At 38.7% G+C, this 27,916-nt stretch overlaps 1 protein-coding gene across 1 annotated transcript in view; it reads right to left on the reverse strand.

Annotated features, from left to right (window-relative positions):
* The window catches only part of MAML1 (mastermind like transcriptional coactivator 1), a 52,963-nt gene that overhangs the window by 12,241 nt on the left and 12,806 nt on the right, over positions 1–27,916 (reverse strand). Inside the window, exon 2 of the mRNA XM_007474187.3 lies at positions 126–1,529. Within this exon, the coding sequence (XP_007474249.1) occupies positions 126–1,529 (1,404 nt within the window). The remainder of the gene's footprint in view (positions 1–125; positions 1,530–27,916) is intronic.

Genomic DNA, 27,916 nt, shown 5'->3' on the forward strand with positions numbered 1-27,916 from the left:
GTATATTCTACACTGAACAGCAGTTGCTCTCTACTCTTTATCCCCACAGCTTCCTTTGAAATCCTCACTTTCTTTCTCATTATTCACCTTTTATTACTGAGGAACACAAATCCAAATCTGTTTACCTGGCTATGAGGAACCAGCGGCCTGTAGGGAATATTTCCAGGCTTCGGTTTCATTATAAACAATGGGTTTTGTTCTTCATTCATATGAGGCAGCTGCTGTGGCAGATAAGTTAACATGGGTGCCTTATTTTGGCCAGATACTTGTCCACAATCAGCTTTGTAATGGGAAAGAGGTTTGGTATTGCCATAGTCAAGCAGAGACCCTTGGCCAGCCACAGAGTTCTGGTTCAAAGTGTTTGACTGGTGAGGCAGCAGGCCTACATGGCTTGGTTGGAGGTAATTTCCTCCTGTTCTAGGAGAACTCTTATTGGTCATGCTGGACATCATGAGTTTCTGGTTATTGAAATCTTGCTGGTAAACTGAAGGGCTGGTTGGGTTCTCCACTGAGTAAGGGACAGCTAATGGACTATGAGAAGGACCAGATTGTGGCCAGTTGGTCATCTGCCCTGGCTGGTGAACCTGTTGAGTTTGCTGTTGGTTTTGAAGCATCTGATCTCTCTTCTGCTTGGCAGCTATTTGCTGAAGTTGGTGGGCTGAGGACATTTCTTTGTTCCCTCCAGAGCCCTGACCAGATAATAATACACTGGCTAGAGGCCTCTGTACATTCTGAGACTGGTTTGATGCCTGCATCATGGTCTGGTTGGGATTTTCAGCTCCTGGCTGACTAGCAGTCTGGAAGCCAGTCTGAGAGCCACCTATACCCGGAGAGGTCGTACTCACGGCTACAGATGATGACCCAATAAAGGTCTGCCCTGAAGATGTGGACCTTACTTGTGGAGATCCTAACTGCTCCTGCTCAAAGGTTGCTGGAGAAAATTCAGTCTTAATATTAATATCTTGTGGCAATGGGGTCTGTGTAGCTGAACTTGAAGTCTCTGTATCCTTTTTCTCCTCAAAATCTTCATTAAATAGATCCTTCATGTCTTCATCAGGCACTGATCTGTTGAGTTCATCAATGAGCTCCTTCCACTCTTGCTCATTAAGGTTTAGGTCAGGCATTAAATTGTTTTGAGAAATAGAACCACCGGCTCCAGAGATCATACAAGGAAGGTCATCTACAGGCTCTTGTTTCAGTTCTTTATTCAAATTTATTTGAAATGAATCATTTGCATTATTGCTGCCATTTGAATGTAGGTTAGAATCTGGAAGACATTTTTTATTGATGGCATCTAGTCCCAGGGAATGTTTTCCATTGGGCTGTAAGGCATCTCCTCCAGAAGACTTGTCAAGCTGATGCAGTGGAGACAAGGGAGGCATCCCATTGGAAGAGACGCTAACCCCAAGAGTATCTTCATGGCGTGGTTTCTTGTGCACAGAAAACATTTCTCCATAGCCATTTTGTTGATCTCCATTCTGAGGGGAGCCAGCATTATCCCGATTTCTTTTCACTGATTCATGGAGTTGCTGAAAGAGATTTTAAATAACTGAGTTATATAGTTAACATCTTGTGCAAAGTCTTTGTTAGTAATTCATCAAAGCTGCCCCCCCCATTAATGAGCATAAATATTAATAGAAATAATTATCTTGCTAGGTGCTGATCCTAAATTTTGCCACCCCAATTTACATTGTTGCACTGACCTAATTGCATTTCTTCTTTTATAATTAGGGTCCTCCCACTTCATCTAGGCTACTCTGCTCACTATTTATCCCCTTCCCCCCATGTTATACTTACTTCTCTTGTTCAAATCCTATTCCCATCTTTCATAGCTTAGCTCAAGAGATTTCCTCCTTTAAAACTTTCTCCCCCAACAACCTTGGTCCATTAGGACCTTTCTGTTCCTTGAAATCCCACATGTCTGCCCCTCAGATGTAACACTAAGTCACATTATCTTGTAGTGTTATTCAGCTGTTTCCTGAGTAGATGTGCTGCCTCCCCAACTAATTGTTTTCTACAAAATTCTCAATCAATTACTGAGTGCCCACTATCTAGGCAGAGGGAGAGATACCCCATACAAGTTGGGGCAATTTCATCTTGAGAATAAGAGAGCAGAGAAGTCTGAATGAGGGTTCCAGTGATGGACAGCTCAGGAAGAAGTCCAATGTCACCTAAATTCAAGGAATTTATGCAGAAAGCCAGATATAGAAACAGAAATTTATGCACGATATCACCATCAGATCAAGAAACAAGATCCAGTGAGTGTGGTTTAAATACTTGTCTGACTCAAACAATCTCCCTGAAACTTCAGTCTTTAATGGAAGCATGATATAGTTCTTATTCTGTGATGAAGTACCTAGATGGTCATGCGCCAGATTTGCCATTAACACATCCTGACTCAGCTACAGCATATGAAGCAATGAGCTCCATTCAACAAGTGGAAGTTAAATGCCACATACAAATGAGCACCAGTATAAGTTAGGTACTAACTAGGATGGAGTTCTGAGGAATAAGAGATTCTAGGTAGGCTGGATTGACTAGGGAAGGCTTCATGAAAGGGGTAGATAGATGGATTTTGAAGTTGAATTTAGAGAGAGATAGCTGGGGAAGGTATTATTATAGTTAAAGGTACTGACATAAACAATATGTATTCAGGAACCCGAAAATGGGAGAAAAGATTATTAACGAGTTATGCTGGGAATGGAATCGAAGCCTTGTCTTAATAATAAACAACCTCTTTAAAAGATTGCTGTGAAGATTATGGGAAGAACAAATATGAAAGACCCTGAAAAAGTGCTATTGGATGTGCACATATATAACTCTAATAAAATCTGTATTAAAATGTGGGAGAATTGTAAAAATAGAGAAAACTAGAAAAAAAAATTAGTACTTCAATATTCCCTCATAATTTCTTGACTCAATTTCTGATTTGGGAAAATAAGAAGTGTATGAAAAAAGAGAAAAAACAGATTCAAGTTACCATTACAAGTAACGTCAGAGGCATAAAATTATGGTACCTCATGGTACAGACGGCAATTTTCCATTTCCCACAAAAGTCCGAGAAGATGAAAGCTAAATTCATCATTAAGAGTCTTTGAATTTTCATTAGTATTCCACAATTTATGTTGATCCACACACAAATTCTTGACTATCAGTTTGCTGGCTTTTTCAGATCTGTTGCCTGGGATTAAATGAGACCCTGTAGCTTATACACTGATTTACCTGATACTTTAAAAAAAATTTTAATTTAGTCAATTTAGAACATTATTCCTTGGTTACAAGCATCATATTCTTTCCCTCCCTCCCTTCCCCCTCCCCTTCCCATAGCGGACGCACAATTCCACTGGGTATTATGTATGTCCTTGATCAGAACCTATTTCCATGTTGTTAATGTTTGCACTATTACCTGATACTCTTGACCACCTAAGCTAACTGGTACAGTCTTTGCAAAAAGATAAAATGATAACAGGTTCCCCCACTTTTAAAAATCAATTTTGTTTTAGTTTCCTTACTTCTATCACTCTAAGGCTCTCAGTTACAAAATAGCTGCCAATCTACATTGATAGAAGGATTTTTCTACCCATATGAAATTATATATCTGAACTTAAAATAAAATACCAATGGGCTCAGGTAGGTTGTTCAGTGGATAGAGCATCAGATCTAGAGATGGGAGGTCCTGGATTAAAATCCGACTTTAGCTGTGTGCCCCTAAGCAAGTCACTTAATTTTAACTGTCTAGCCCTTATACTACTCTTCTGCCTTGGAACTGACACTTTGTATTGATCCTGAGACTTGGTAAAGGTTTGTTGTTGTCTGTTTTTTTAATTATGTGGATCCTATTTCTCTAATCAGGGATGTTTAGATTGGAGAAGAGACTAGGAGGAGACGTGACAGCTGTTCTCAAGTATTTGAAGAATTATCCTTTGTTTATCTTGATCCTACAGAGAAGAATTAGAGTCAATGGGTGGAACTTGAAGAGAAAGACAAACTTAGGCTTAGTGTGAGGATAAGTATCCTAACCATTAGAGCCATGCAACACAGGGATGGACTAAACTTTCTTAAGGATGTGGTGGAGGGGATTCTTGTTTAAGAAAGTTGATCTAAATGGGCTCTGTAAGGTTTTTTCTGACAGCTGGTGGTACAGTAGTAAATAGAGCACTTGGGCTTGAAGTCAGCAAGATTTAATTAAGTTCAAATTTGGTCTTGCTAGTTGTGTGACCCTAGGCAAGTCACTTAATTTGCTTGCCTCAGTTTCTTCATCTATAAAATGAGGATAATAGCATTTGCATCTCAGGGTTGTTCCCCCCCCCCTCAATAATCCTTACTTTTTGTTTTAGTAACAAATCTAAGACAGAAGGGCAAGGGCTAGGTATTCAGAATTAAATGACTTGCCCAGTGTCACACAGCCAGGAAGTGTCTGAGGCCAGATGTGAACCCAAGTCTTCCCAACTCCAGGCCTTGCACTCTATCCACAGGGATATCTAGCTGTGTCCCAAGAGTTGTTTTTGAAGATCAAATGAAGTAACATTTATAAAACAGTTATAAAGCACATTGCCTGGCACATAATAAAGTTTTATATATGTTAGCTATTATTTTATTATCTCATATTCCATGATCATAATGGAAAGAGAGCATAGCATGTCTCATCCCAACTTTGTATTCCTCTTTCCCGTCTAGCTCAGAACATACAGATCTTGAAATATACAGGAAAAACTTTTTAAATGTTGTTAAAAGTGAAATCGAACTCTTTTTAAATGATCATCAGGGTCAAGTGTTGAATAAATGGCAATTACTGAGCTAAAAAAAAAAAGATGTCAATTGAATGCACTCAACTCTTTTAGGCCTAAAAAAATCAGTGTGGCTAGAGAATAATTTAGATAAAAAAAGCTATATCAGTTTTGGCTGGATTCATATTTAGCCAAAAGTTCCACATGAATTAATAGTGTGATGTGGTTGCTAAAAATACCTAAGGTAATCTTAGGCTGAATTGAGAAGCAAGCTCTATGTAAGCCTACACCAGAGCATTAGTCTCATAATATTCTATTCAGATTACATCATGAGTACTGTGTTCAATCCTTTTTTATAAGAACAATGATAGACTTGAGAATGGGCTGAAGAGGGCAACCATTCATTCAGTAAATATTTATTAAGTACCTACTATGTGCCAAGTAGGCAGCTAGGCTAGCTAGGCAAAATGGTGGGCTTAAAATCAGGAAGGCCTGAGTTCAAATCCAGACTGAGATATTTACTAGCTGCATGACCCTGGGGAAATCACTTTAGCTCTGTTTGCCTAAATTCATCGGAGAAGGAAATGGCAAACCCTTCCAGTACTTTGCCACAAAAACCTCATGTTTGGTGTGCTATGGTTCACAGTCACAAAGAGTTAGACATACCTGAACAACCACAGAATGCTAGGCACTGGGGGAGATAACATGCAAACAAATATATACAAAGCAAACCATATCCAGGATAAATAGGGAATGATTAAAAGAGAGAAAGCACTAGAATGAATTAAGAGGGAGTAGGGAAGGCTTCTTGTAAAGAAGGCGGGATTTTAGTTGGAACTTAAAGGAAGCCATGGAAGTTAGTAGTTGGGAGAAGAGGGAGAGTCCTCTAGGAACAAGGGACAGCCAGAAAGAATGCCCATAATTGAGAGACGGAAGTTACAAACAGGAAAACTTTGATTTTAGGTTTGAGGGAAGTAGAAACTTCTTAGTAATTAGAGCTGTCCAAAAATGCAAATATCTCTTCATTAGAGGTCGTTTAGTAAAGGCCAGGTGAGCATCTCTCAGGCATGTTACAGGGTAGATTTTCTTGTTCACATAAAGGTTGGACCACACTAATATTCTGTGATTCGGATACCCAACTCCAGAAGATGCAGGTACACTTTGCTTCTGAACATGGAGAGAAGGTGCCTCATTTCAAAATTGGTTTCTCTTGTTCATTATTGCCCCCTAGTGGGGAGGACACAGAAAGGCAGGGCTTCTCAACGGCCACCTTCTCCCAAGGGCTCCAAAAACCAGGACCTTTTTTCAACTCACTGTCTAAGAATTCTCCAGGCAGGCAAAACTCCACCAACCTGATTGGTTCCAAAGATATACAAGAATATATCTTCTCATTTCTAAATTGTTCTTGTCCCCTTCTCTTTTTTGGGGAAAAACATTTACCTAAGAAAACTGCGCTTAATAAACCTTACAGATTGGCAGCAAGTCTGCAGCTGAGTATTCACGTTCTGAGAAATGACTGAAACCTAAGGAACTTGCCTGAAGTAACACAATGAGTCAGCCGCTGGGCCCAGATTAGAAACAGGATCCTCCTTTGCCCTAACCATTATGAGACACCACTCCTCAACAACCACATGCAAACAGATTTAGATAGGCTTTGGAAAGTGCCAAAGCAACAACTCAGAAGGCCAAAATGCAATCTATTTCCTAACGGAAGGCTCATCCATGCACCCAACCATTTTCTCCAAACTCGGAAAAATCTCTGGAACACAAATTAAAATAGGTATCTGTTGAACCTTAAGTACCATCTTTCAAACAATAAACACTTATTGTAGAGGCGGTAGTCTGGGTGAGAACAAACTTTCTGCCAAAAGGAGCTTGTAACAGAGCTGGAGGGTAGGCAGGATGGAAGGTGGTACACTACAATATAAGAAAAAAGCTAAGTAGGGCCATAGGAGATTAACTGCTGTACACGAATAAGGAAGTAATTGGCCAGTACTGGTATATCTGCTACTCTGGGAATCTACTTTTATTCTGAATGAACTGACTTTGAACTTTAAACTTTGTAGGATTCTGCAACTCAAATCCTGGCATCCATATTTCTGTATCTTCCGATACTCTACTCTCAACCAACACACAGGCAAGATTTATCAATAGAACACTTAAAAAATATCTTTTACTGCCATCTGCTTCCATGAAAAGGAACTATGGAGTCTGAATTCAGACCAAAGCAAACTTCTTTTCACTTTACTATGGTTTGAGTTTCCTTCCATAAAGGGATCAAATGGAAAAATGTTTTACATGATTGTACATCTATCTATGCAAAAAATCTATAAGAGACTGCTTACCATGGGGGGGGGGGGGGATAGAGGGAGGGAGAGAATTTGGGACTTACAATTCTTTTTTTAAATGTTGGAAATTTTTTCTATATGTAATTGGGAAGAATTAAATTAAAATTTAAAAATGTATATTTTTTTACATAGATAATGGAACATCAGTTCCAGTACCAGCTGGATGGCTTCCTCTTATGCTGAGGACTATGGGCCAACACTGCCTCATCTCTAACTTTCCATCCATTTGCAGCAGACAGATAGTATCTGTCAGTGGTAACAGTGGAGAGGAGAAAACCATGACAGCTTGGGAAATCTCTTGGATGTCCAGATGTGGAAAGAGGAAAAAAAAGGGGTTCTCTTGTATTACAAGTTGAAATTTTAATCAATTTTCTTATGAAAATGTTGCCAACACTATTAAGATTTAGAAAAGATTAAAAAGACTGGGGGCTTGTCTGGAAATATTAAAAATATTGTTTTTGTGGGACAATATATTCTGGGTTACAAACAAATGACACAAACTTTTAGAACAACACATCCTGTTAGTGTAAATTGGTTATTAATGCCTACTGAACTGAGTTTAGTACCTTGTACTAGGCTCTAAACTTACTTGGGAGATAAAGTGTAACAACTGTGCCACAAATAAAGCCTGCCATAACCAGCACTTTCAAAACTGAAGAGGAAATACTTGCTCAAATTTCTCATAGGTCACCTGTGCATTCTTTAAAATTAGCTGATAAAACTACTTTTAGAAAAAAACTACATTTTTTTTTGACACAGCCAACATGGAAATTCTTTTTGATAGACTATACATATTATTTATAATGGGTTTTGTTTTTCTTTTGTTCTCATTCAGTGGTGAGGACTGGCGTTGGGAAAGTAAGAAGACAGATTTTTGGGGACCCTAAACGGACAATTAAAAAAAAAACGGTCTCTTTCTCCATAGACTAATTCTATTTCAAAAAAGAAAATCCAGGGGGAAAAAAATCAATTAATTATCTAATATACATCCAGTACTGACAAATACAGAGAGAGGCAGACAGAAAAGAAAAACAGTTGTCTTGCTTTCAAAAAGCTCATAATCTAGGGGGCAGCTGGGTAGCTCAGTGGATTGAGAGTCAGGTCTAGAGACAGGAGGTCCTAGGTTCAAATCTGACCTCAGACACTTCCCAGCTGTGTGACCTTGGGCAAGTCACTTAATCCCCCATTGCCTAGCCCTTACCACTCTTCTGCCTTGGAGCCATTGACTCCAAGATGGAAGGTCCCAGGGGTTTAATAATTAAAAAAAAAAGAAAGGAAGAAAGAAAGAAAAGCTCATAATCTAGTTGAGAAGGCATGACTAATATGACTAACAAAGACATAACAAAAACAATTCAAACTTGAGAAGATTCATATAAACTAATGTAAAATGAGGTGCAGAACCAGATCATTGTACACAGTTAACAGCAATATTGAACAATGATCAACTATGAAAGATTTAGCTACTCTGATCAATATATGATCAAAGACAATTCTGAAGAACTCATGATAAAAAATGTTATCCACCACCAGAAAGAACTGATGAACCCTCAAGGCAGACCAAAGTATAATTTTTTTTCTTGCTGGGGGGTGGGGCACTTCAGGGCACAAAACATGGCTGATGAGGAAATACTGTTTTGCATGACTTATGTATAATTTATACCATACCGGCTTGCTTTCTCAATGGGGCAGATTGGGGGGGGGGGCGAGAGAGAGAGAGAGAGAGAGAGAAAGAGAGAGAGAGAGAGAGAGAGAGAGAGAGAGAGAGAGAGAGAGAGAGAGAGAGAGAGAGAGAGAGACAGAGACAGAGAGACAGAGAGACAGAGAGAGAGGGAGTTTGGAACTCAAAAAATTTTTTAAATGAATAAACAATTTATTTTTTACAAAACAATGCAAAAGAATGATCATTTAATCAAATTGCAGAGATCAAGGCTATGGGTATGGAACACTGAATATAATGTCAGACTTATCTGATGTGGTGTTAGTTGTGCTGAACTCTTTTTAAATTATTATTATATCTCTTAGGGATGGTAAAAGGGGGAAAGATACAATGAGAAATGTGGGTGATATAAATGTAAGTGACTCAGGAAGTACTGGGTTCCCCCCTCACCAAAGGTTTTCTAGTGAGGTCAGGGATGTTGCAGAAGAGGCAATTATTAAAGTTTGGTTTGATACTCGATGACCTCTGAGGGTCTCAGAACTAAGAGGGCGACTCCATGAGGGAATTAGGTGATTCCAGGCTTTTGAGGCTAGGTGATAAGAGTAGAAGTGAAATCACTGAAGGGGACAGAGAAGCTGAAAAATGGGTGTGTGTGTTTGCACAACTAGCATTGGAGGCAAGGGCAGAACACCCAAAAGGAAACATACAGCTGGTTGTTGCCACTAGGAAAAGCACATGAGTATGGTGTATGAATAGGTCAAGCATTAATTAGAAAAACAAGATAAAAATGATGACAATGACGATGACAATGATAGCAATAGCAATAACAAAACCACAGACTAAGTCATATATCATTCTTTAAGAATTCATTAATGCTGTAGGTGGCTTTTAAAATTCCGTTCAAGGCAAATTGTGGCATATGTTGATGATGGAATATTATTGTGCTCAAAGGAATAATAAAGTGAAGGAATTCCATGGGGATTGGAACAACCTCCAGGAAGTGATGCAGAGCGAGAGGAGCAGAACCAGGAGAACATTGTACACAGAGACTGATACACTGTAGTACAATTGAATGCAATGGACTTCTCCATTAGTGGCAATGCAATGTCCCTGAACAACCCGGAGGGATCTGAGAAAGAGCACTATCCACAATCAGAGGAAGAACTGTGGGAGTAGAAACACAGAAGAAAAACATACGATTGATCACATGGGTCGAGGGAGATATGATTGGGGATGTAGCCTCTAAATGAACATCCTAGTGCAAACATCAACAACATGGAAATAGGTTCTGATCAAGGACACATGTAAAACCCAGTGGAGTTGTGCATCAGCTATGGGGAAATGGTATGGGGGCGGGGAGGGAAAGAACATGATCCTTGTAACCAAGGGATAATGTTCTAAACTGACTAACTAAATAACAATTTCAAAAAATAAAATAAAATAAAATTCTGTTCAAGGGGCACCTTGGTGACTCAGTGGATTGAAAGCCAGGCCTAGAAAAGGGAGGTCCTGGATTCAATTCTGAATCCAGACACTTCTTAGCTGTGTGACCCTGGGCAAGTCACCTAACCTCCATTGCCTTGCCCATGCCACTTTTCTGTCTTGGAGCCCATACATAGTATTGATTCTAAGAAGAAGGTATGGGTTAAAAAAAAAATCTATTCAAAAGATAGCTATCTAGCTCATTCTATCTAATGTTATTTCCTGAAGAGTTGTAAGACACGAGAGGAAAAGTTATTATTTTTCCCATTAAAAGAAAATAAAAAGGGGAGGGGTTTTACTGAACTCAAAGAGGCTTATTATAAATACTAAGAAAACACAAAAATTCTCACACAACAGACAAGTGGGAAGCTTAGATTTTTCCTGTGCTGAAATGTGGGGCCTTATAAGTAACCATAGCATAAATGGTACACAGAAAAATCTGTGATGTGGATTGTTAAGAGTCTGGTGAAACGAGTTGGCTTCTGGATCCAGCTAAGAGAGAAATTATTTAGTTTACCCTGGCAAAGGAGAGCCTGTCCCGTCCCCAACTGCCCCTGTAAAGTGGGGTTCTGCTCAAGAGGTTTTGCGGTTCAGTCTTTGGTCTCTCCACAGATGACTGAGAAATGTTCCAAAAATTAACTTGTTCTTCTCAAGTATGAAACTAAAAGAATAGCTTATTTATGAAATACACGTGGCTCAGTCATGAGTCAGAGCTACAAATTTTAAGAAGAGGCAGTCCCTTAGCCGAGCACAGACACCCCCACTAAAGTGGCAGCACAAGAAAAACCTGCTCGGTTATGATGGAATCTCAGAATGAGTGTTTGCACTGGGCGGAGATAATTATTAATAGATCTAAATAATCCATTCCATGAAGCTTGCTTTCTCCAACCCATAACTAATATCTCTAAGATATTTCCTGTAATAGCTACTAATGGAATAAAATCTGGGCATGTTGAGTAGAAAATTATACTTACTGGAAAGCTTTTTGGGCTTGAGTTAAATTTGTTAAAAAGTATAGTAATATTGGGGCATCTAGGTAGCTCAGTGGATAGGCCTGGGGAATCAGGAGGACCTGGGCTCAAATCCAGCCTAGCTACATGACCCTGGTCAAATCACTTAAGTCCCATTGCCTAGTATTAGAACTGATACTAAAACAGAAGCAAAAGATTTTAAAAAAAGTACAGCAATAGTTTGCTTATTTATGTACTTTGAATTCACTGAGGAAGGACAGAAGGGTTCTATATAAATCATTTTTCCAAGTGACTGAAACTTACACAAATATCAAAAATTTGTTTTACTTTAACCACTGTGGATATAAATCTTATAAAATATTACATACAGTCCTGCCCATTTAAGAGAGAGGATCCTGGACATAATTTGGCCTCTGTCACATTGGTTTCCTACTATGGGTTATTACTCCTCATTGTTGCTCAGGACCAACCTCTCCTAGTTGGATGTTACTAACTGACTGTGGGATGAGAAGTTTGATAACAGATTATGTGACAGCTGGTTGTCAAAGAATAGTCAATAAAACTCTTTAGGGGGTAATCTTTGGAAAACTCTCCTATGAGTAAAGTACATGAATTTAACATGTGATTTATGTACTCCGAAACTTGTCAGCTGAGAGTCCTATTTCAGTGCTTTCCTAGTGTTCTACAAGACGTTAGGTGGTAGGATTAGTCAGAAAAATGAGGTGTTACCATATGTTCATTTTCTTAGTACTTTAGGAATAGTTGTTCAATGTAAGGCAGTTCTTAACCTTTTTGTTGTCATGGATACATACCTACCTCTGGTAAATCTGGTGAAACCAATTAACCTCTTCTTAGAGTAATGTTTTTAAATGAAAAAACAAAACAAAACAAAACACCAAAAGGCATAGGATTACAAATGAAACTAATTTTGTTGAAGTAGTTATCAAAATATTTTAAAAAACAAATTCATGGACCCCTAGTTAAGAACTTCCAATCTAAAGCAAAATAAATCTTACAGTTTACATGCCAGGCTTTTTGTTCTTTTCTACAGGTCTCTCTGCTGCCTAAGAACTTTCTGCCCAGGTCTTTCTTATTTAAAAAAAAAAAAATAAATTTCATTTGCCATTCCTTTAAATGAATGGGTTCTCGGTCTTCTCTTTACTTTCACTGCCAAGATCCCAGAAAGAGTGGCTTTCTCTTCTTCAGGGATCATTTCTTAATAACTTACAACCACTACCAACAGATTGTTGTCTCTAAGGGTTATCCATGGCCTTATTTGTTAAATCCATTTTCCCCCTCAGTTCTCATCCTCCTTGCCCCGTCAGTAAATGAGATAATTATTATATACTGTGGTAGGCATTCAATAAATTCTTGTTCCATTCAATTCCCTTGTCAGCAGCTTTTTCTACAGTTGACCATTTAATCTGACCTCCCAGATATGCCCCTCATTCTCCTAATCATTTTTAAAAACCTATTACCTTTTGGTCTTAGAATTGATACTTACTAAATATTTAAGTAAGGCAGAAGAGCAGTAAGGGCTAGGCCACTGGAGTTAAGTGAGTCCTCCTGACTCCAGGTCTGGCATTCTACACTGTGCTACCTAGGTGCCCCATCATTTCCTTTTAGATTCTTTTGTTGGTACCTTATCTATTTTTTAAATCTCTAAGTGTGGATCTCTCCTTAAGTTTCTGTCCTGGATCCTCTTTTCTGACTTTATATTTTCTGGCTTGGTGGTCATCAGCAGTGGAAGCATATGGGCTAAAAGATCATCTTTACACAGAAAACTTTCATATCTATATATTCTGTCCCTCTCCTGAATTAATTCCCACAATGCGGTTTGTTTCTATGAATTTCCACTTGCAGGTTCCACTGGCATCTCAAACTCATTATATCCAAAACTAAAATGATCATTTGGTGCCTATTCTTCCTCTAAACTTCACTATTTTTTGTTTCAGGCACCATCCTCAAATCAGACATCCCAGGTCATAACCTCTTAGTCAGCCTTGACTTTTAATTTTTCCTTCACCATATTTAGTTGCCAAATCTTTTCATCTCAATAACCTCTCTCACATAATGTTCCTTTCTCTGCATTTATTTGGCCATCACATTGTTTCAGGTTTCCATTGTTTCTCCTTGGACTATTTAAAAAAAACTTTTAAAGATTGGCTAACATGACAGCAAAGGAAAATAATGAATGCTGGAGGGGATGTGGCAAAGTTGGGACATTAATGCATTGTTGGTGGAGTTGTGAATTGATCCAACCATTCTGGAGGGCAATTTGGAACTATGCCCAAAGGATGCTAAAAGACTGCCTGCCCTTTGATCCAGCCATATAACTTCTGGATTTGTACCCCAAAGATATAAGGAAAAAGACTTGTATAAGAATATTCATAGCTGTGCTCTTTGTGGTGGCCAAAAATTGGAAAATGAGGGGATGCCCTTCAATTGGGGAATGGCTGAACAAATTGTGGTATATGTTGTTGATGGAATACTATTGTGCTCAAAGGAATAATAAAGTAGAGGAATTCCATGAAGACTGGAACAACCTCCAGGAATTGATGCAGAGTGAGAGGTGCAGAACCAGGAGAACATTGTACACAGAGACTGATACACTGTGGTACAATCGAATGTAATGGACTTCTCCATTAGTGGCAGTGGCAGATCAGGAACAACTTGGAGGGATTGACGAGGAAAAAAACACTATCCAAATTCAGAGGAAGAACTGTGGGAGTAGAAACACAGAAAAAAACAACTGCTTGATCACATGGGTCGATGGGGATATGATTGGGGATGTAGACTCTAAATGGACATCCTAGTGCAAACACCATTCCATCTGCTCAAAAGCCTTCAGTGATTCACCACTACTTCTAGAATAAGACAGAAACTCCTTTGAGGTTGGAGTTTAAGGTTGCTTCCTCACAATCTGGCTTCAATCTACTTCTCAGCTTTATATCATTGTTCTCCCAGGCAGATTTAACTTCCTAGTTGAAATGTTGCATATTCTCAACTTAGCATTCTATCTTCCATCTCCAACATTTACAGGCCTATCCTCCATGCCTGGAATATAATTTCTTCCTCACTCTCCCTCACCAACCACCTCTTAGCTTACCTTTTTCAATGCTCAAATTAGGTGTTACTTCCTCCATGAAGCCTTCCCTGGTTAACACTATTCTATTTCAAATTACCTTTATTTCTCATCTGAGTATATATAGTATATCCTTCAGCCTCCCCACTCTCACAACTCCCCCCCACCCCCACTTCCCAGTTTCCCCCAACAAAATAAAGGTTCTAGATGACAAGGGCTGCTTTGGTTTTGGCCTAGTACAGTGCCTCTTACATTTGAGGCACTTAATTAAAAAAAAAAGGCTGAACTGAAAACAATGAATAAGTTTGAATTTCTGTAGAACAGGATGGTGTATTGTATTTGACAGGGCCTGGCAATACCTGAGGTATACATAAACTGCCACGTCATTGCATTTGTCTGATATTCTTTATTTGAGATTTAAAATAACAGTTAAAGAGCAAAACGAGATTGTTAAAGTCAAATCACCACTACTATCAACCACAACTCTAAAATGAAATTGATTTTCTAGTGTAAGCAGAACAAAGGAAGAATGATCAAAGTACCGACACATTTAAGCTTGTGACAACAGTATTTTCAGAGTTAGCAAGTCAGTCTTATGCTAGTTGTTGCAATGAACAGAAGAATCCATTTTATGAGGATGAAATTTGTGTTGTTTGAAGCAAAGGGTATCAAACGTTGTCTGACATTACTTTGTGAGCCACTTAACAAGGCAAAAGAAGTTTGTAGAGATGAAATAACAAGCTTAAGTGTTTGTGAATGGCACAAAAAGTTAAAAGACCATAGGGAAGCTGAGCATAAAGTTCAACAAACCAGTGGGCCAATGAAAACATCAACTGGAGCCTAGAATGAGTGGAGATAGATTTAGTTCTGAAATCAATGGTATTACTGATAAAACATTCAAATTTACTATTTAGATATTTTCAATCACCTTAAATTACTTATTCACAATGGCAATGCTCTGGTTCACAGTGCCAACCAAGGATGTTCCAAATAAAATTATCATTCAGTTTGATATACCTGGTTTGAGAACCATAGTAATGTGAGATCAACTAATACTTCTTTGAGAATGGATTTATCATTATCAATACATTTTAGCTTGATTATCTGTCTCCTTTTATTGTTAAGCCACACTTTTCATCTCCTCTAATTTGTAAAATGGGAATAAAAGCCACTTACACTTATGCAGCACTTTATGAAACACTTTCTTCTTAACGCTATTAAGTGAGCAGTGCAAATATGGTTATCTTCTTCCTCTGGCTACTTTCTCTTCTCTGGGTTTTCCTGAAACTGTTCTCTCCTGATTCACCTTCTACCTATCTGGAAAGTCCTTCATTTCTTTTGCTTGATCATCCTTGGCCCCTATGAGTGGCCTCCAAGGCACTGTCCTGAATTCTCTTTCTATGATCTCATCAACTACCATGCATTCAATTATCATCTCTGCAGAGGACTCTTAGATTTATTTATTCAGCCCTAGTTTTTCTCCTGACTCACTTTACCAACATGCCTATTCAAAATTTCCCACTGGATTGTTCAGTTAGTATAGATACCTAGATAAGGCGTTTAGCATTTATGAAGAACTTTCTATGTAACAAGAGCTGTACATCTCAAACGGAACTAAAACAGAACTCATGATCTTTCCTATCAAACCTACTCCTTTTCTTAAACTCTTACCTTTTGTCTTAAAAGTGATAATAAGTATCATATCAGTTCTAAAGCAGAAGAACAGTAAGGGTCAGGCAATTTGGGTTAAGTGACTTGTCCAAGGTCACACAGCTAAGAAATGTCTCAAGCTGGATTTGACCCCAGGTCCTCCCAACTCTAGGCCTGACTCTCAATCCACTGAGTCACCTAGGTGTCCAAATTTATCCATTTCTTTTGGGGGTAATTGCTCCCTCAGTCACCATAGTCCACAACCTTCCAGATCTCTTTGACTTTTCACTTTACCTCACCTACTCAGAGACCCTATTATCCAAGCAGGAGGTAGGCCCTGTGGTTTCTAATTCCACAACACCTCTTTCATCTTTTCACTTCCCTCTATTCACAAGTCCATCATTCTAGCTCAGGCTAGATTTTTACCTGAGCTATTACTATAACTTCCTAATTGGTCTTCTGGCTTTCTGTTTCTTCTCTCCCCAATGCACCATCTACATTTGACAAAGTCATATTCCTAAAACATAGGTTTAAATATGTCACTTCCCTGCTCAAAAAACTCCAGTGGCTCCCAATTCCCTCTAAAATCAAACTTTTTGGAATTTAAAGCTCTTCACAATTTGACTGCAACTTATTTTATTTTTTTGGATTGCCCTGTGATCTCATCTATGTAAAAACTCTATGAATGCAAATCTGACTTGCTAGGCCTAGGGCACCAGATTGAGAGATTAAGGGGTTTACTTGCTTAGTGTCAGAGTATATATTAGAGATAGCATTTGAATCTAGATCTTTCTGATTCTGAAGACAGCACTACATCAGGCTTCTGCTTTTCAAGTTTATCCCATATTAACTCTTCTTCATGAAATCTTTTACGTTCCAGTCAAAATGGCCTACTTCTCTCTTGTACACAATATTCTACCATTATCTTTGTACCTCTGCAGAAAGTGTTTGCCATTGTCTCCCTTACCATCACTTGGTTCATTTTTGGTGGCACCATGGATAGAATGCCAGACCTGGAGTCAGGAAGATCTGAGTTGAAATCCATTCTCAGGCATTTATTTAGTAGCTGTGTGATCATTTGCCTCAGTTTCCTGTAAAATGAGCTGGAGTAGGAAATGGCAAACCACTAAAGTATCTTAAAAACAAACAAACAAAAAAACAACGCTTATCTTATGTCTTAGTATCAATTCTAAGACAGAAGAGTGGCAAGGGATAGGCAATCAAGGTTAAATGACTTGCCCAGGGTTACACTGCTAGGAAGTATCTTAGGCCATATTTAAACCCAGGTCCTCCTGACTCCAGGCCTGGCTCCCTATCCACTGTGGTACTTAGGTGCCCCTATTCCAGTATCATTGTCAAGAAAACCTCAGAAAGGGTCATGAAGAGTTGGACACAACTGAAGAACATCTTTATATTCCCATCACCATGCTTAGTGCCTGGTACATAGGAGGTGTTAATAAAAGCTTGTCAATTGATTGGGGACAAAATAGAGACTACACCTGTGATTTCATTGATGTAGGGAACTCTGAAGTGAAATCCCCTCAACTGAGGCAGGTCAGAATCTGCTCTCAAACTTGAGAGTCTTGGTTGCCCAGGCACTAAGAAGTTCAATGATTTTCCCAAGGTCACACAGCCAGTATGTGTCAGAACGAGGACCTGAACCTAGGTCTTCTGATTCAAAGTTCAGGACATTTGCAGGTACATCATGTTGACTCTAAAAAACGTAGACCAAGAAGTATTTATTTGATGCCTGTAGATCACTGCATTAGATAGAAGAGATACACATTTCTGGTAAAACAGGATCCCAATCCTTAAAGTGTCAACTAGAGAAAATGAAACAGATCAATAAGCACTTAAGTGTCTATTCAAGGCCAAGCACTCTAAAAGGTCCTGGTGATGAAAAAAATAAAAATAAAAAATCAGTCTGTTCTTAGGGATCTTATTAAAGGAAACAATATGCACATAAAGAAGTATGTAGGGAATATAAACAAAACAACTACAAGATAACTTTGGGAAGTATGGAACTAGAAGTGGGGGAAGGAGGACAGAGAAGATCAAGCACTTCATGCAGATGGTGCTTGAGCTAAGTCTCAAAGGAAATTACCAATTCCTAAAGGCAGAGTTGAATTGGGCATATATTATAGGAATGGGGAAGAGTCAGTGCAAAACTATGAATGAGAAAAGAGAAAGGAAACAATTTTGGTAGAGCCATATAGTGTAGGAAGGGGCATAATGTATATTTTTTAAGGCTGGAAAGAGGAGCTGGGGTCAGATTATGATGGGCTCTGCATGTTAGACTGAGTATTATTTTATGTTACTAGAGTCTACTGAATAGAGGAATAAAAATAGTCAGATATGTGTTTTAGGAAAATCATTTTGGAAGTTGTACTCCTATGGAAGATGAAATGGAGATAGGAGAGTCTTGAGGTAGAGTCGCTGACTATTTTAACAGACCACATGAGAGGGGATCAGGGCCTAAATTAGAATGGTGGTTGCATGAGTAGAGAGAAAGCGTTTGGAACAAGAGATGTAGATATATAAAAAATAATATGTAGGAAGAGAATGAATTATATGGGGTGAGGGAGAATTCTGGATAACTCCTAGGCAGTGAACCCGGAAGAATAGCAGATGGGCGCCAACAGAAATAGTTAAGTTCAGAAGAGTAGTAGTCTTAAGAGTCCATTTGGATTTGAGCTTTGTTGAATTTGAGATCTCTATGAGATAACAATTTTTAAAAATTTAAAATAACTTTTTATTGATATTTTCTGTTTTTTATATCATCATAGTATCCCCATGTAGTCCTTCCACTCAGAGGGCTTTCCCATATGGAAAACAGTATTTTTGTAGAAAGAAAAAAAATTGATCAAAATATTGAAAAAGTCCCAAAACACATATAATGTGTAACACTTGTGAACCTCTCACCTCTGCAAAGGTGAATCAGAGGTGTCTTCTCATATATTTTCATTTAAATCTTCCTTGATCTTCATATTTTTGTTACATTCACAACTGATTTTTTGGTTTGTCATTCTTTCCATTTACATTGTTATACTTACTGTATATATTATTTTTTTCTTATCAATGGCTTCCTTGTATAATCTGGTTCAAAGGATATAGTCACTTTATTTTCATAATTTCAAATTGCTTTCCAAAACTGTTGTACCATTTTACAGTTCCACCAACAATGTATTAATTTTTCCACAATTGACTGCTGTCGTTTTTGGGCTATTTTTGCCAATTTGCAGGATATGAGGTGAAACTTCAAGGTTGTTTTGATTTGCATTTCTCTTACTATTGTTGTTTAGAATATTGTCCTCATCTGGCATCATACTTTGCTGTTCTTTTGAAAAAAAAAATTTTTTTTGCATCATTTGACTATTTTATTTATGTATTGAATGGCTATTATTTTCATATCCTTTTACTAATCTTTATATATCTTTGATACCAAATCTTATCAGAGAAATTTGATACAATGCTTTTTTCCCCCTTTCAACTATTTCTCTTCTTATTCTAAACACATTAATGTTGTATGTGCAGACACTTTTCAGTTTCAAGTTCCCTCTTCTGGGAGGGTAAACACAGCATTATGTTCCTTCAGTTATTTTTTAAAAATGGGGGGGGGGGGCAAGCTGGGTAGCTCAGTGGTAATGAGACTTAGGCCTAGAGACGGGAGGTCCTGATTCAAATCTGGCCTCAGACACTTCCCAGCTGTGTGAGCCTGGGCAAGTCACTTGACCCCCATTGCCTAACCCATACCACTCTTCTGCCTTGGAACCAATACACAGTATTGACTCCAAGACTTCCGTCTTGGTAAGGGTTAAAAAAAAAATTTTTTTTAAGGTGGATTTGTTCATTGACTTTTATCTCCTTGCCCCTGCTCTCCTCTCATTTAATATTCCCCTTTCCTCTCCTTCCCTTCAGCTAGTATTGTTCCTTAGTTTTTAAATTTCATTTTCCATGCCCCTTTCCAAAAAGAATTTCCCTTGCTCTCCTCCCATTATCCATCTTTTTTGGGGGGTTTACTCTAGACCCTCATTCTCTGATTCATGACCCCTATAATTATCTGGTCTCTCTTTTCTCTGTATTCTTCATGCAGTCAAAGCTTCTAAGGCATGCATATCCCTCTCCTAGATGCCTTTTGTTACTACCATGCAACATTTGCCTCTTAGATTCCCCTTTTCTATCATGCCTCACTTCCAGGACCATGTCAATTATTACACTTGTCAAAGGAGCCCCCAAGGTAAGGCCCTCCCCATTTCTGATTAGGTAGATCAACACCAAGGTCTACATTGTCTCTTGTTGCCCCTAACCCCCTTTCTACATTTGCCTGGAAATCTTCCTCTGTCTATGCTCTCCCAGTACTCCAGGTGCCAGTTGCCCCCAGGGATTCCAACTGCCCCCCACTCCCAAAGTAGATTTTCTAAGCACCAAATCTGCCAGGTCTCATACATTATAAGGCCTTCATCTCTCTTCACTGACCATCTCTCTCTTTACCCTTAGGGGCATTCATTAGTGAATTCCTTCCTATCTCCTGTAAGCCCTCCTTCCTTTACTTTCCTTTTTCTATCTTTACCCACCTCCTCTCCAATTCCCTAGTTGGCTCTTTTCTTTCTCTGACCACTGGGTCACTTTCTCCTCATTGCTAGCTACTGATTTGACTCTGGTGCATTACTCCTATCTAAATTCTTGCTCCCTTCCTTGTCTTTATGTACATTCCCAGTTTGTAATATAGTCCTCACAAAAAAACAAACATTGATTCATCTGAAGGTGGCTGCTGCCAGGTTCTGTCCATAATACCCACTGTCTGTCTCTTCACTGTTACCTCTACCAGATTTCCATTTTCACTGTCTCCTTGTCTACATTTAGAAAGAAGCCTCTTACTAGTCTATTTCACTATTGCTGTTATTGTACTTAACTGCTGCATTTATTCATTCCTCCTGTTATTTCTGTTGTCTGGCATGTTTGAGAGGCAAATCTCTTCAGTTTTGGTTTTCTTTTTTAAACTGTTTAAAATTATTTTTTATTATTGAAAGTCCATCTGTTGTCCTATATGGTTAAGCTCAGATTACTAGAACAGGCCACACTAAATTGTATCTTGAGCTCCATTGTTCTTTAGAACACATTATTTTGTTCCCATCCCTCCTTTTCCTAGTGAGTATGGAATAGCCTTGCATTATTCGAATGTCTTTTCTTTTGTATTTGAAGAGCTTTCTTTTTTTTTTTTAATATATTTTATTTGATCATTTCCAAGCATTATTCGTTAAAGACATAGATCATTTTCTTTTCCTCCCCCCCACCCCCCATAGCCGACGTGTAAGTCCACTGGGCATTAGATGTTTTCTTGATTTGAACCCATTGCTTTGTTGATAGTATTTGCATTAGAGTGTTCATTTAGAGTCTATCCTCTGTCATGTCCCCTCAACCTCTGTATTCAGGCAGTTGCTTTTTCTCGGTGTTTCCACTCCCATAGTTTATCCTTTGCTTATGAATAGTGTTTTTTTTCTCCTGGATCCCTGCAAGTTGTTCAGGGACATTACACCGCCACTAATGGAGAAGTCCATTACGTTCGATTATACCACAGTGTATTAGTCTCTGTGTACAATGTTCTCCTGGTTCTGCTCCTCTTGCTCTGCATCACTTCCTGGAGGTCGTTCCAGTCTCCATGGAACTCCTCCTTTTAGCACATTATTCCTTTTAGCACAATAGTATTCCATCACCAACATATACCACAGTTTGTTCAGCCATTCCCCAATTGATGGGCATCCCCTCGTTTTCCAGTTTTGGGCCACCACAAAGAGCGCAGCTATGAATATTTTTGTACAAGTCTTTGTGTCCATTATCTCTTTGGGGTACAGACCCAGCAGTGCTATGGCTGGGTCAAAGGGTAGATATTCTTTTGTCGCCCTTTGGGCATAGTTCCAAATTGCCCTCCAGAATGGTTGGATCAATTCACAACTCCACCAGCAATGAATTAATGTCCCTGCTTTGCCACATCCCCTCCAGCATTCATTACTTTCCTTTGCTATCATGTTAGCCAATCTGCTAGGTGTGAGGTGATACCTCAGAGTTGTTTTGATTTGCATCTCTCTGATTATAAGAGATGTAGAACACTTCTTCATGTGCTTGTTAATAGTTTTGAAGAGCTTTCTTTTGATGGTTTAGAGAACTTATTTCTGAACTGAATTGTTAAATTTAACCATTATGTGTCTTGGAGTTTGCAGCCTTGGGTTTTTTCTCCTTGGAGGTGATCTGAGAATTCTTTGAATTGGAATTTCATTTTATATGTTCAGAAGTTCTGGGCAGTTAACTCTTCTATTATGTTCTTCATTATGGTATTGAGGTTTTTGTCCTGTTGTGTTGTTTTGGAAGATCTAGGATCCTTAGGTTGTCTCTGTACATCCTGTCAGTATGTTTTGCTTGCATGGTGAGCATATTTTCTTTTAATGTTATTGTTTTTTGATTCTCTTCTTCTAGAATGTCCTACACTTTGGTGTACTTGCATTCCCAATTGTTCTCTTTTGTTTCTTTGGTGAGGCATTATTTTGCTGTGCAAAATATAAATTCTGCTCTCTTTTAAACCACTCATGAATGATGTGCTATGGGTTCCATGTTCTCAAATTCCATGGGTTTTCTGTCTCATTGAATGTTGGATCATTTTTAAAAATTTCATAGCATTTATTAATAGATGTCTTAACTTGTTTACTAGCTCTGGGGGCAATGTTTCCTTTTATGGTTACTGTCTTTCCTGTTGATTTATCTATGTTCAAGGTATTTTAGTTTTCTTTTGCCTGAAATCTTTGTTGTTTTCAGTCTTTTTTTTCTCCTTATTTTCCTTATCACTCACTTCCTGACTCTTTCCCCTCTAATTGTGGTTTCCTTGGGGACTGGATCTCAAAGCATCTCAGCTTCCTTCCACACTGGGCAATTCATAGCTTATTAGTTTAGGTCTACTGCCCCAACTGACTTTTAGGTACTCAGAGTTGTCCCTGTTGGGATGCTGTGCTCTTTCCCTCAGGCTTGAAAAATTGCTGCACAGTCCCCCACATACATAGTGTCCTGTCTGGGTGACTTGTCCCACTCTCTCTCTGTTCCTCAATTCTCTGGCCTGGCACCAACAGTACAGAACTTTGCAGTGCTGGTGGTTCTAGACTGAGGTTCTTGGTTGTTGTTTGCTCCTGCAGGGATATGGCCAAGCTGGTTTTTGAAGCCCAAGCAACTTCTGCAGCCTGGATTCCAAGGACGCAAAACACTAGAAAAAGGGAAGGAAGATATGAGTCTCTCTGCTGGTAGCATGGGAGGAGGGAGAGGGGTGCTGACTCAGGATCAGTGAGTGGCATGATATTCCCAATTTTTTTTAAACCTTCTGGATTCTGGTATCCTAGATCATAGAGAAACCAACTTTGTTTTATCTTTGGCGCATAATTTCTGTTTTGGAGAGCTCTGAAAGGTTGTAAGAAGGGAAGGAATCAATAACTAGAGAGAAATTGAAGATTAGAGAGGAAAGGGAATGAATGATTGTAGAAGCAATCTGCTGGGGATTGTGAAGTGATGTGTGGGAGTGTGATGAAGAATGTATATATGATGGCTGGACCTAGTAAAAAAAGAATGACCTCTTCTTGAGAGATTGAAGCAAAGAAGAGAATGAATATGTCAAAGGGTTCCAAGGTATAGAAAAAGGAGATCACCAAATGTCTTTCAGAAAAGTATGAGGTAAGGTCCTTAAGTGAGAGTAAGGGAGAGAGAGTGGTGTGGGAAGCTTGAGAGGAGAGGGCTTATACAATCAATCTCTGTGGCGAGTGGGATAGAGAATCAATTAGGGAGGAGTAAAAGAATTGCCTTGCTGTAAGGGTTCATGGGAGATAAAAAATTTTGTAGCCAGCCAGCCCAGTTGCATGAATTTTTCCAGCAGCCCAGGTGAATAGAAACGGATGAGAGGAGTAATCTAGGCTGGGGTTTAGCAAGGCATTAGCAGCACCAGACTAAGTAGGCAGGGATTCTTAACCTTTTTTGTGTCATGGACCTCCTTTAGGAGGCTGGTATCAATGTCCTTAAAAAAAAAAAAAGTACAGTGCCTGGTACATAGTAGGCACTTAGTAAATGTTTACTAAATGATCACAAAGGAAAGAAATTATACTGAAAATAAAGATGTAATTAATGCACATCCTAATTCATGGACCCCCTTGAGATAAATCACAAGTTAAACCCTAAATCTTAAGTAGAAACTAGAGAACCATTTGTCTAACTGGTCTCTCTTCATCCAATCTCTCCCTTCTCCAGTCCATTCTCTATCCAGATGAAAACTGATATTCCTAAAGCTCAGATCTGACTACAGTGGCTACCCACTGCCTATAGGGTAAAATACAAATTTCCTCTAGCATTTAAAAGCCTTTATAGTCTGCCTCTGGTCTGTTTCCCCAAGCTGATTTTACATTACTCCTCTTATGTTCTATACCTCAGGCAGTCCGCTTCCCTTATGCTACACCCCTTATCCTATCTCTGAGCTTTTGAATACATCAAAGCTCTCAAGCTGGGGTCCAAGAATTTGTTCTTTGTTTCTTAATAATTTTGGTAACTGTATTATTCTGTATCATTTTTTTTTGTAATCCTATGTCTTTCACTTTATGCTGATTAAAAATATTATAGTTAGGGAGTAGCTAGGTAGCTCAGTGGATTGAGAGCCAGGTCTAGAGGTGGGAGGTCCTAGATTCAAATCTGGCTGCAGACCCTTCCTAGCTGTGTGGTACTGGACAAGTTACTTAATCCCCATTGCCTATCCCTGACCACTCTTTTGCCTTGGAACTAATACCTAGTTATTGATTCTAAGGTGGAAGGTAAGGGTTTAAGGGGGAAAAAAATAATTAAAAAAATATAAAAAATTGTGAAAAGGGGTCCATGACATTAAAAAAGTTAAAAGTCCTGATATAGATGATCTTTATGCCTTCGAGTTATCCTGATCCTCATCTCTGCCTCTTGATGAATTTCTAGCTCTCTTCAAAGCCCAGAGCAAGTTAACGTTATCTCCCTCAAGAGCTTTTTCTAGATTCATTAGTCCTTAAAAACTCACCCCCCCAACTTGTTTTAATTTTTTAAAGTCTACATGTTGTTATTGGTGAATACAAATGCATCCTCTCAGAAAACTGTAAACTCCCTGAGGGAAGAAACTGTCCCACTTTTATATCTGTCCCCAATGCCTGGCACACAGTAGGTACTTAATAAATATTTGCTGAGATATCAGAAATGTTATAGGAGGGATTCTTTGTCAGGAACAGATTGCCTATATAGTCTTTGAGGTCCCTTTCAACCAATACAGTTTGTGATCAGTCTTCATGAATGATGATACAGGTTTGGAAGTTATTTGCATAGAGGCAAGAGTGAAAGCCAGAAAGAGAAGAACTGCCAAAGGCAGACTTTTGGACCACATACATTAAGGTAGGAAGATATAAAGAGGGAGTATGGCAGAAAGACAAATGGCTGATCACAAAATTTGTAACAGGGTGCTTTTAACTACCCAGTATAGTACTCTAAGGTGTTAATGTAGTAATACCTTTTCTTCCTAGGTCTTTTCTCAGTTTCTCAGAAACCAGCAAATCTATGAAATCTAATAGAGAAAGGGTTTTCAGCAGATTGCCCAAGGCAGGTAGCAGGAGACCATATCTTTCCAAGTATGCATTCTGTAACCACATTAATTGACTCACTGAGTGTTAGAATAACTCAACAATGAGGAGACTAACCACAGTAAAGATTCTTTTATAGAATATTGTTGTAAATAGATTAATGATGTTGCCGCAGTCAGATGGGTCAGAGAGGCCAAACAGAAGGGATGAACCCCCCATGAACAGAAACAAAGTGAAGGAACTGATATTTAGAAATTCTTCTGTACTATACTGCTATCTGTGCTGCTTCCTTTTTGCTACCTCTCTTCCTGTTCAAAATGCACATGTAAGGCCAACATATTTTATATAGTACTTTTATGTTTTTTATAAAACCCTAACCTTCTACCTAAGAATCTATACTTGAATATCAGTTTCAAGGCAGAACAGTAAGGGTTAGGCAATGGGAGTTAAGTGTTTGCCCAGGGTCCTATATGTAAGGAAGTGTCTGGGACCACATTTGAACCCAGGACTTCCTGTCTTCAGGCCTCGTGCTCTATCCACTGAGCCATTTAGCTGCCCTACTTTATACTTTTTTACATGTATGTTTTGTTTGATTTATGAAACAATCATTAGCCCAAGGAAAGCTGGTATTTTAATCTAAATTTCCTAACTTGGTACAATTCTATTCTACTACATCATCCTACATGTCAAAAATAAACTTTAATAAAGAGACTTAAGCAGTTAACAAGCATTTATTACATGCTTATCTTATGCCAATCAATAAGGGTAAGGGAAGAGGGGAGAAACTGAAAGTGAGCATTACTTTTCTTACTCCTACTTTATGCTTCCATCCAGTGACATTGGCTCTTGGTTGCTCCACAAACAAGATACTTATCTCTCAGCTCCAGGGTATTTTCTCTGGCTGTCCCCTCCAAAATGCTCTCTGTCCTCATCTCCTTAAGTCCCAATTAAAAGCCCATTTTCTACAAAAAGCCATTTCCAACCTCTCAATTCTAGTGCTTTCTCCTTCTTAATTATTCCCTACTTATCCCATAGTTTGTTTTCCATATTTGTTGTTTTCGCCATGAAACTGAGCTCCTTGAGGACTTAACTGTCTTTTGCAAAAATTGATAAATGATTACTGATTGACTTGCACCGAGAAAACAAAAATCTTCTCCAAGAAATACTATAGGGATGCCCCCATCCCTACTGTTATTTGGCACAGTCCTATAAATGCTAACAAAGTTATGAGAAGGAAACTAAAAGAATAAACTTAGGAAAAGAGAAGTCAAAATTATCCAAAGGACTTCACATATATCTATAAAATGAGGATAATAAAGAGCATCTATTCTTACAGGGTTATTGTGAAGATCAAATGAGTTAACCTACATAAAGTGCTTTGCAAAACTTAAAAGCACTATATAAATGTCTGCTATTACAGTAATAATAGAGTCTGAAAAGACCTCTAAAAACATTGTGTTCCCTCTCCTATTTTTTATAGTTGAGAAGCCCTGGGAGGTTAAAGGACTTGCCTGAGGTTGCACAGGCAAAAATAGTAAGCTAACAGAGAGAGGATTTGAAACTTGGCCCTTGAACTCCAGAACTAGAACTCTTTCCAATTCATTATGCTGTTTCTAAAGTGAGGGTTGATTCTGAGGGATTTATGAGAAAGAACACTATCCACATTCAGAGGAAAAACTGTGGGAGTAGAAACACAGAAAAAAACCAACTGCTTGATCATATGGGTCAATGGGGATATGACTGGGGATGTAGGCTCTAAATGATCACCCCGTGCAAATATTAATAATATGGAAATAGGTTTTGATCAAGGACACATGTAAAACCCAGTGGAATTGCATGTCGGCTACAGGAGGAGGATGAGGGGAGGGAAAGAACATGACTCTTGTAACCACGGAAAAATATTCTAAATTGACTAATTAAATAATTTTTTTAAAAAAACCCTAAAATGAGGGTTGCATTCTACTAATGTCAAAGGATTTGAAGTATTCTATTCAAAGTTCTGGGTGCTACATTTTCTGAAAAAGCTTGAGTAGGTCCAGAAGGGGCCAATCATAATAGTATCAAGAACTAGAATTGTGTTGTTTGAGGCTTAACTGAAGAAACTGGGTCCACTGAGCTTAGAAAACAGAGAAGCAGAGTCAGGAAAACTGTCTTCAAATATCTGAGGGATTGGACTATCTTCTTAAAAAAGCATTAGATTTTTTTTGTTTGTCTAAAAGCAGAACTCAGGGCAGCTGGGTAGGTCAGTGGATTGAGAGCCAGACCTAGAGACAGAAGATCCTGAGTTCAAGTCTGGCCTCAGATACTTCCTTAGCTGTGTGACGGTGGGCAAATAAACCACTTAACACCCCCCCACCCCCCATTGCCTAGCCCTTACCACTCTTC

This window comes from Monodelphis domestica, chromosome 1 (genome assembly GCF_027887165.1).
Source record: "Monodelphis domestica isolate mMonDom1 chromosome 1, mMonDom1.pri, whole genome shotgun sequence".
NCBI lineage: Eukaryota > Metazoa > Chordata > Mammalia > Didelphimorphia > Didelphidae > Monodelphis > Monodelphis domestica.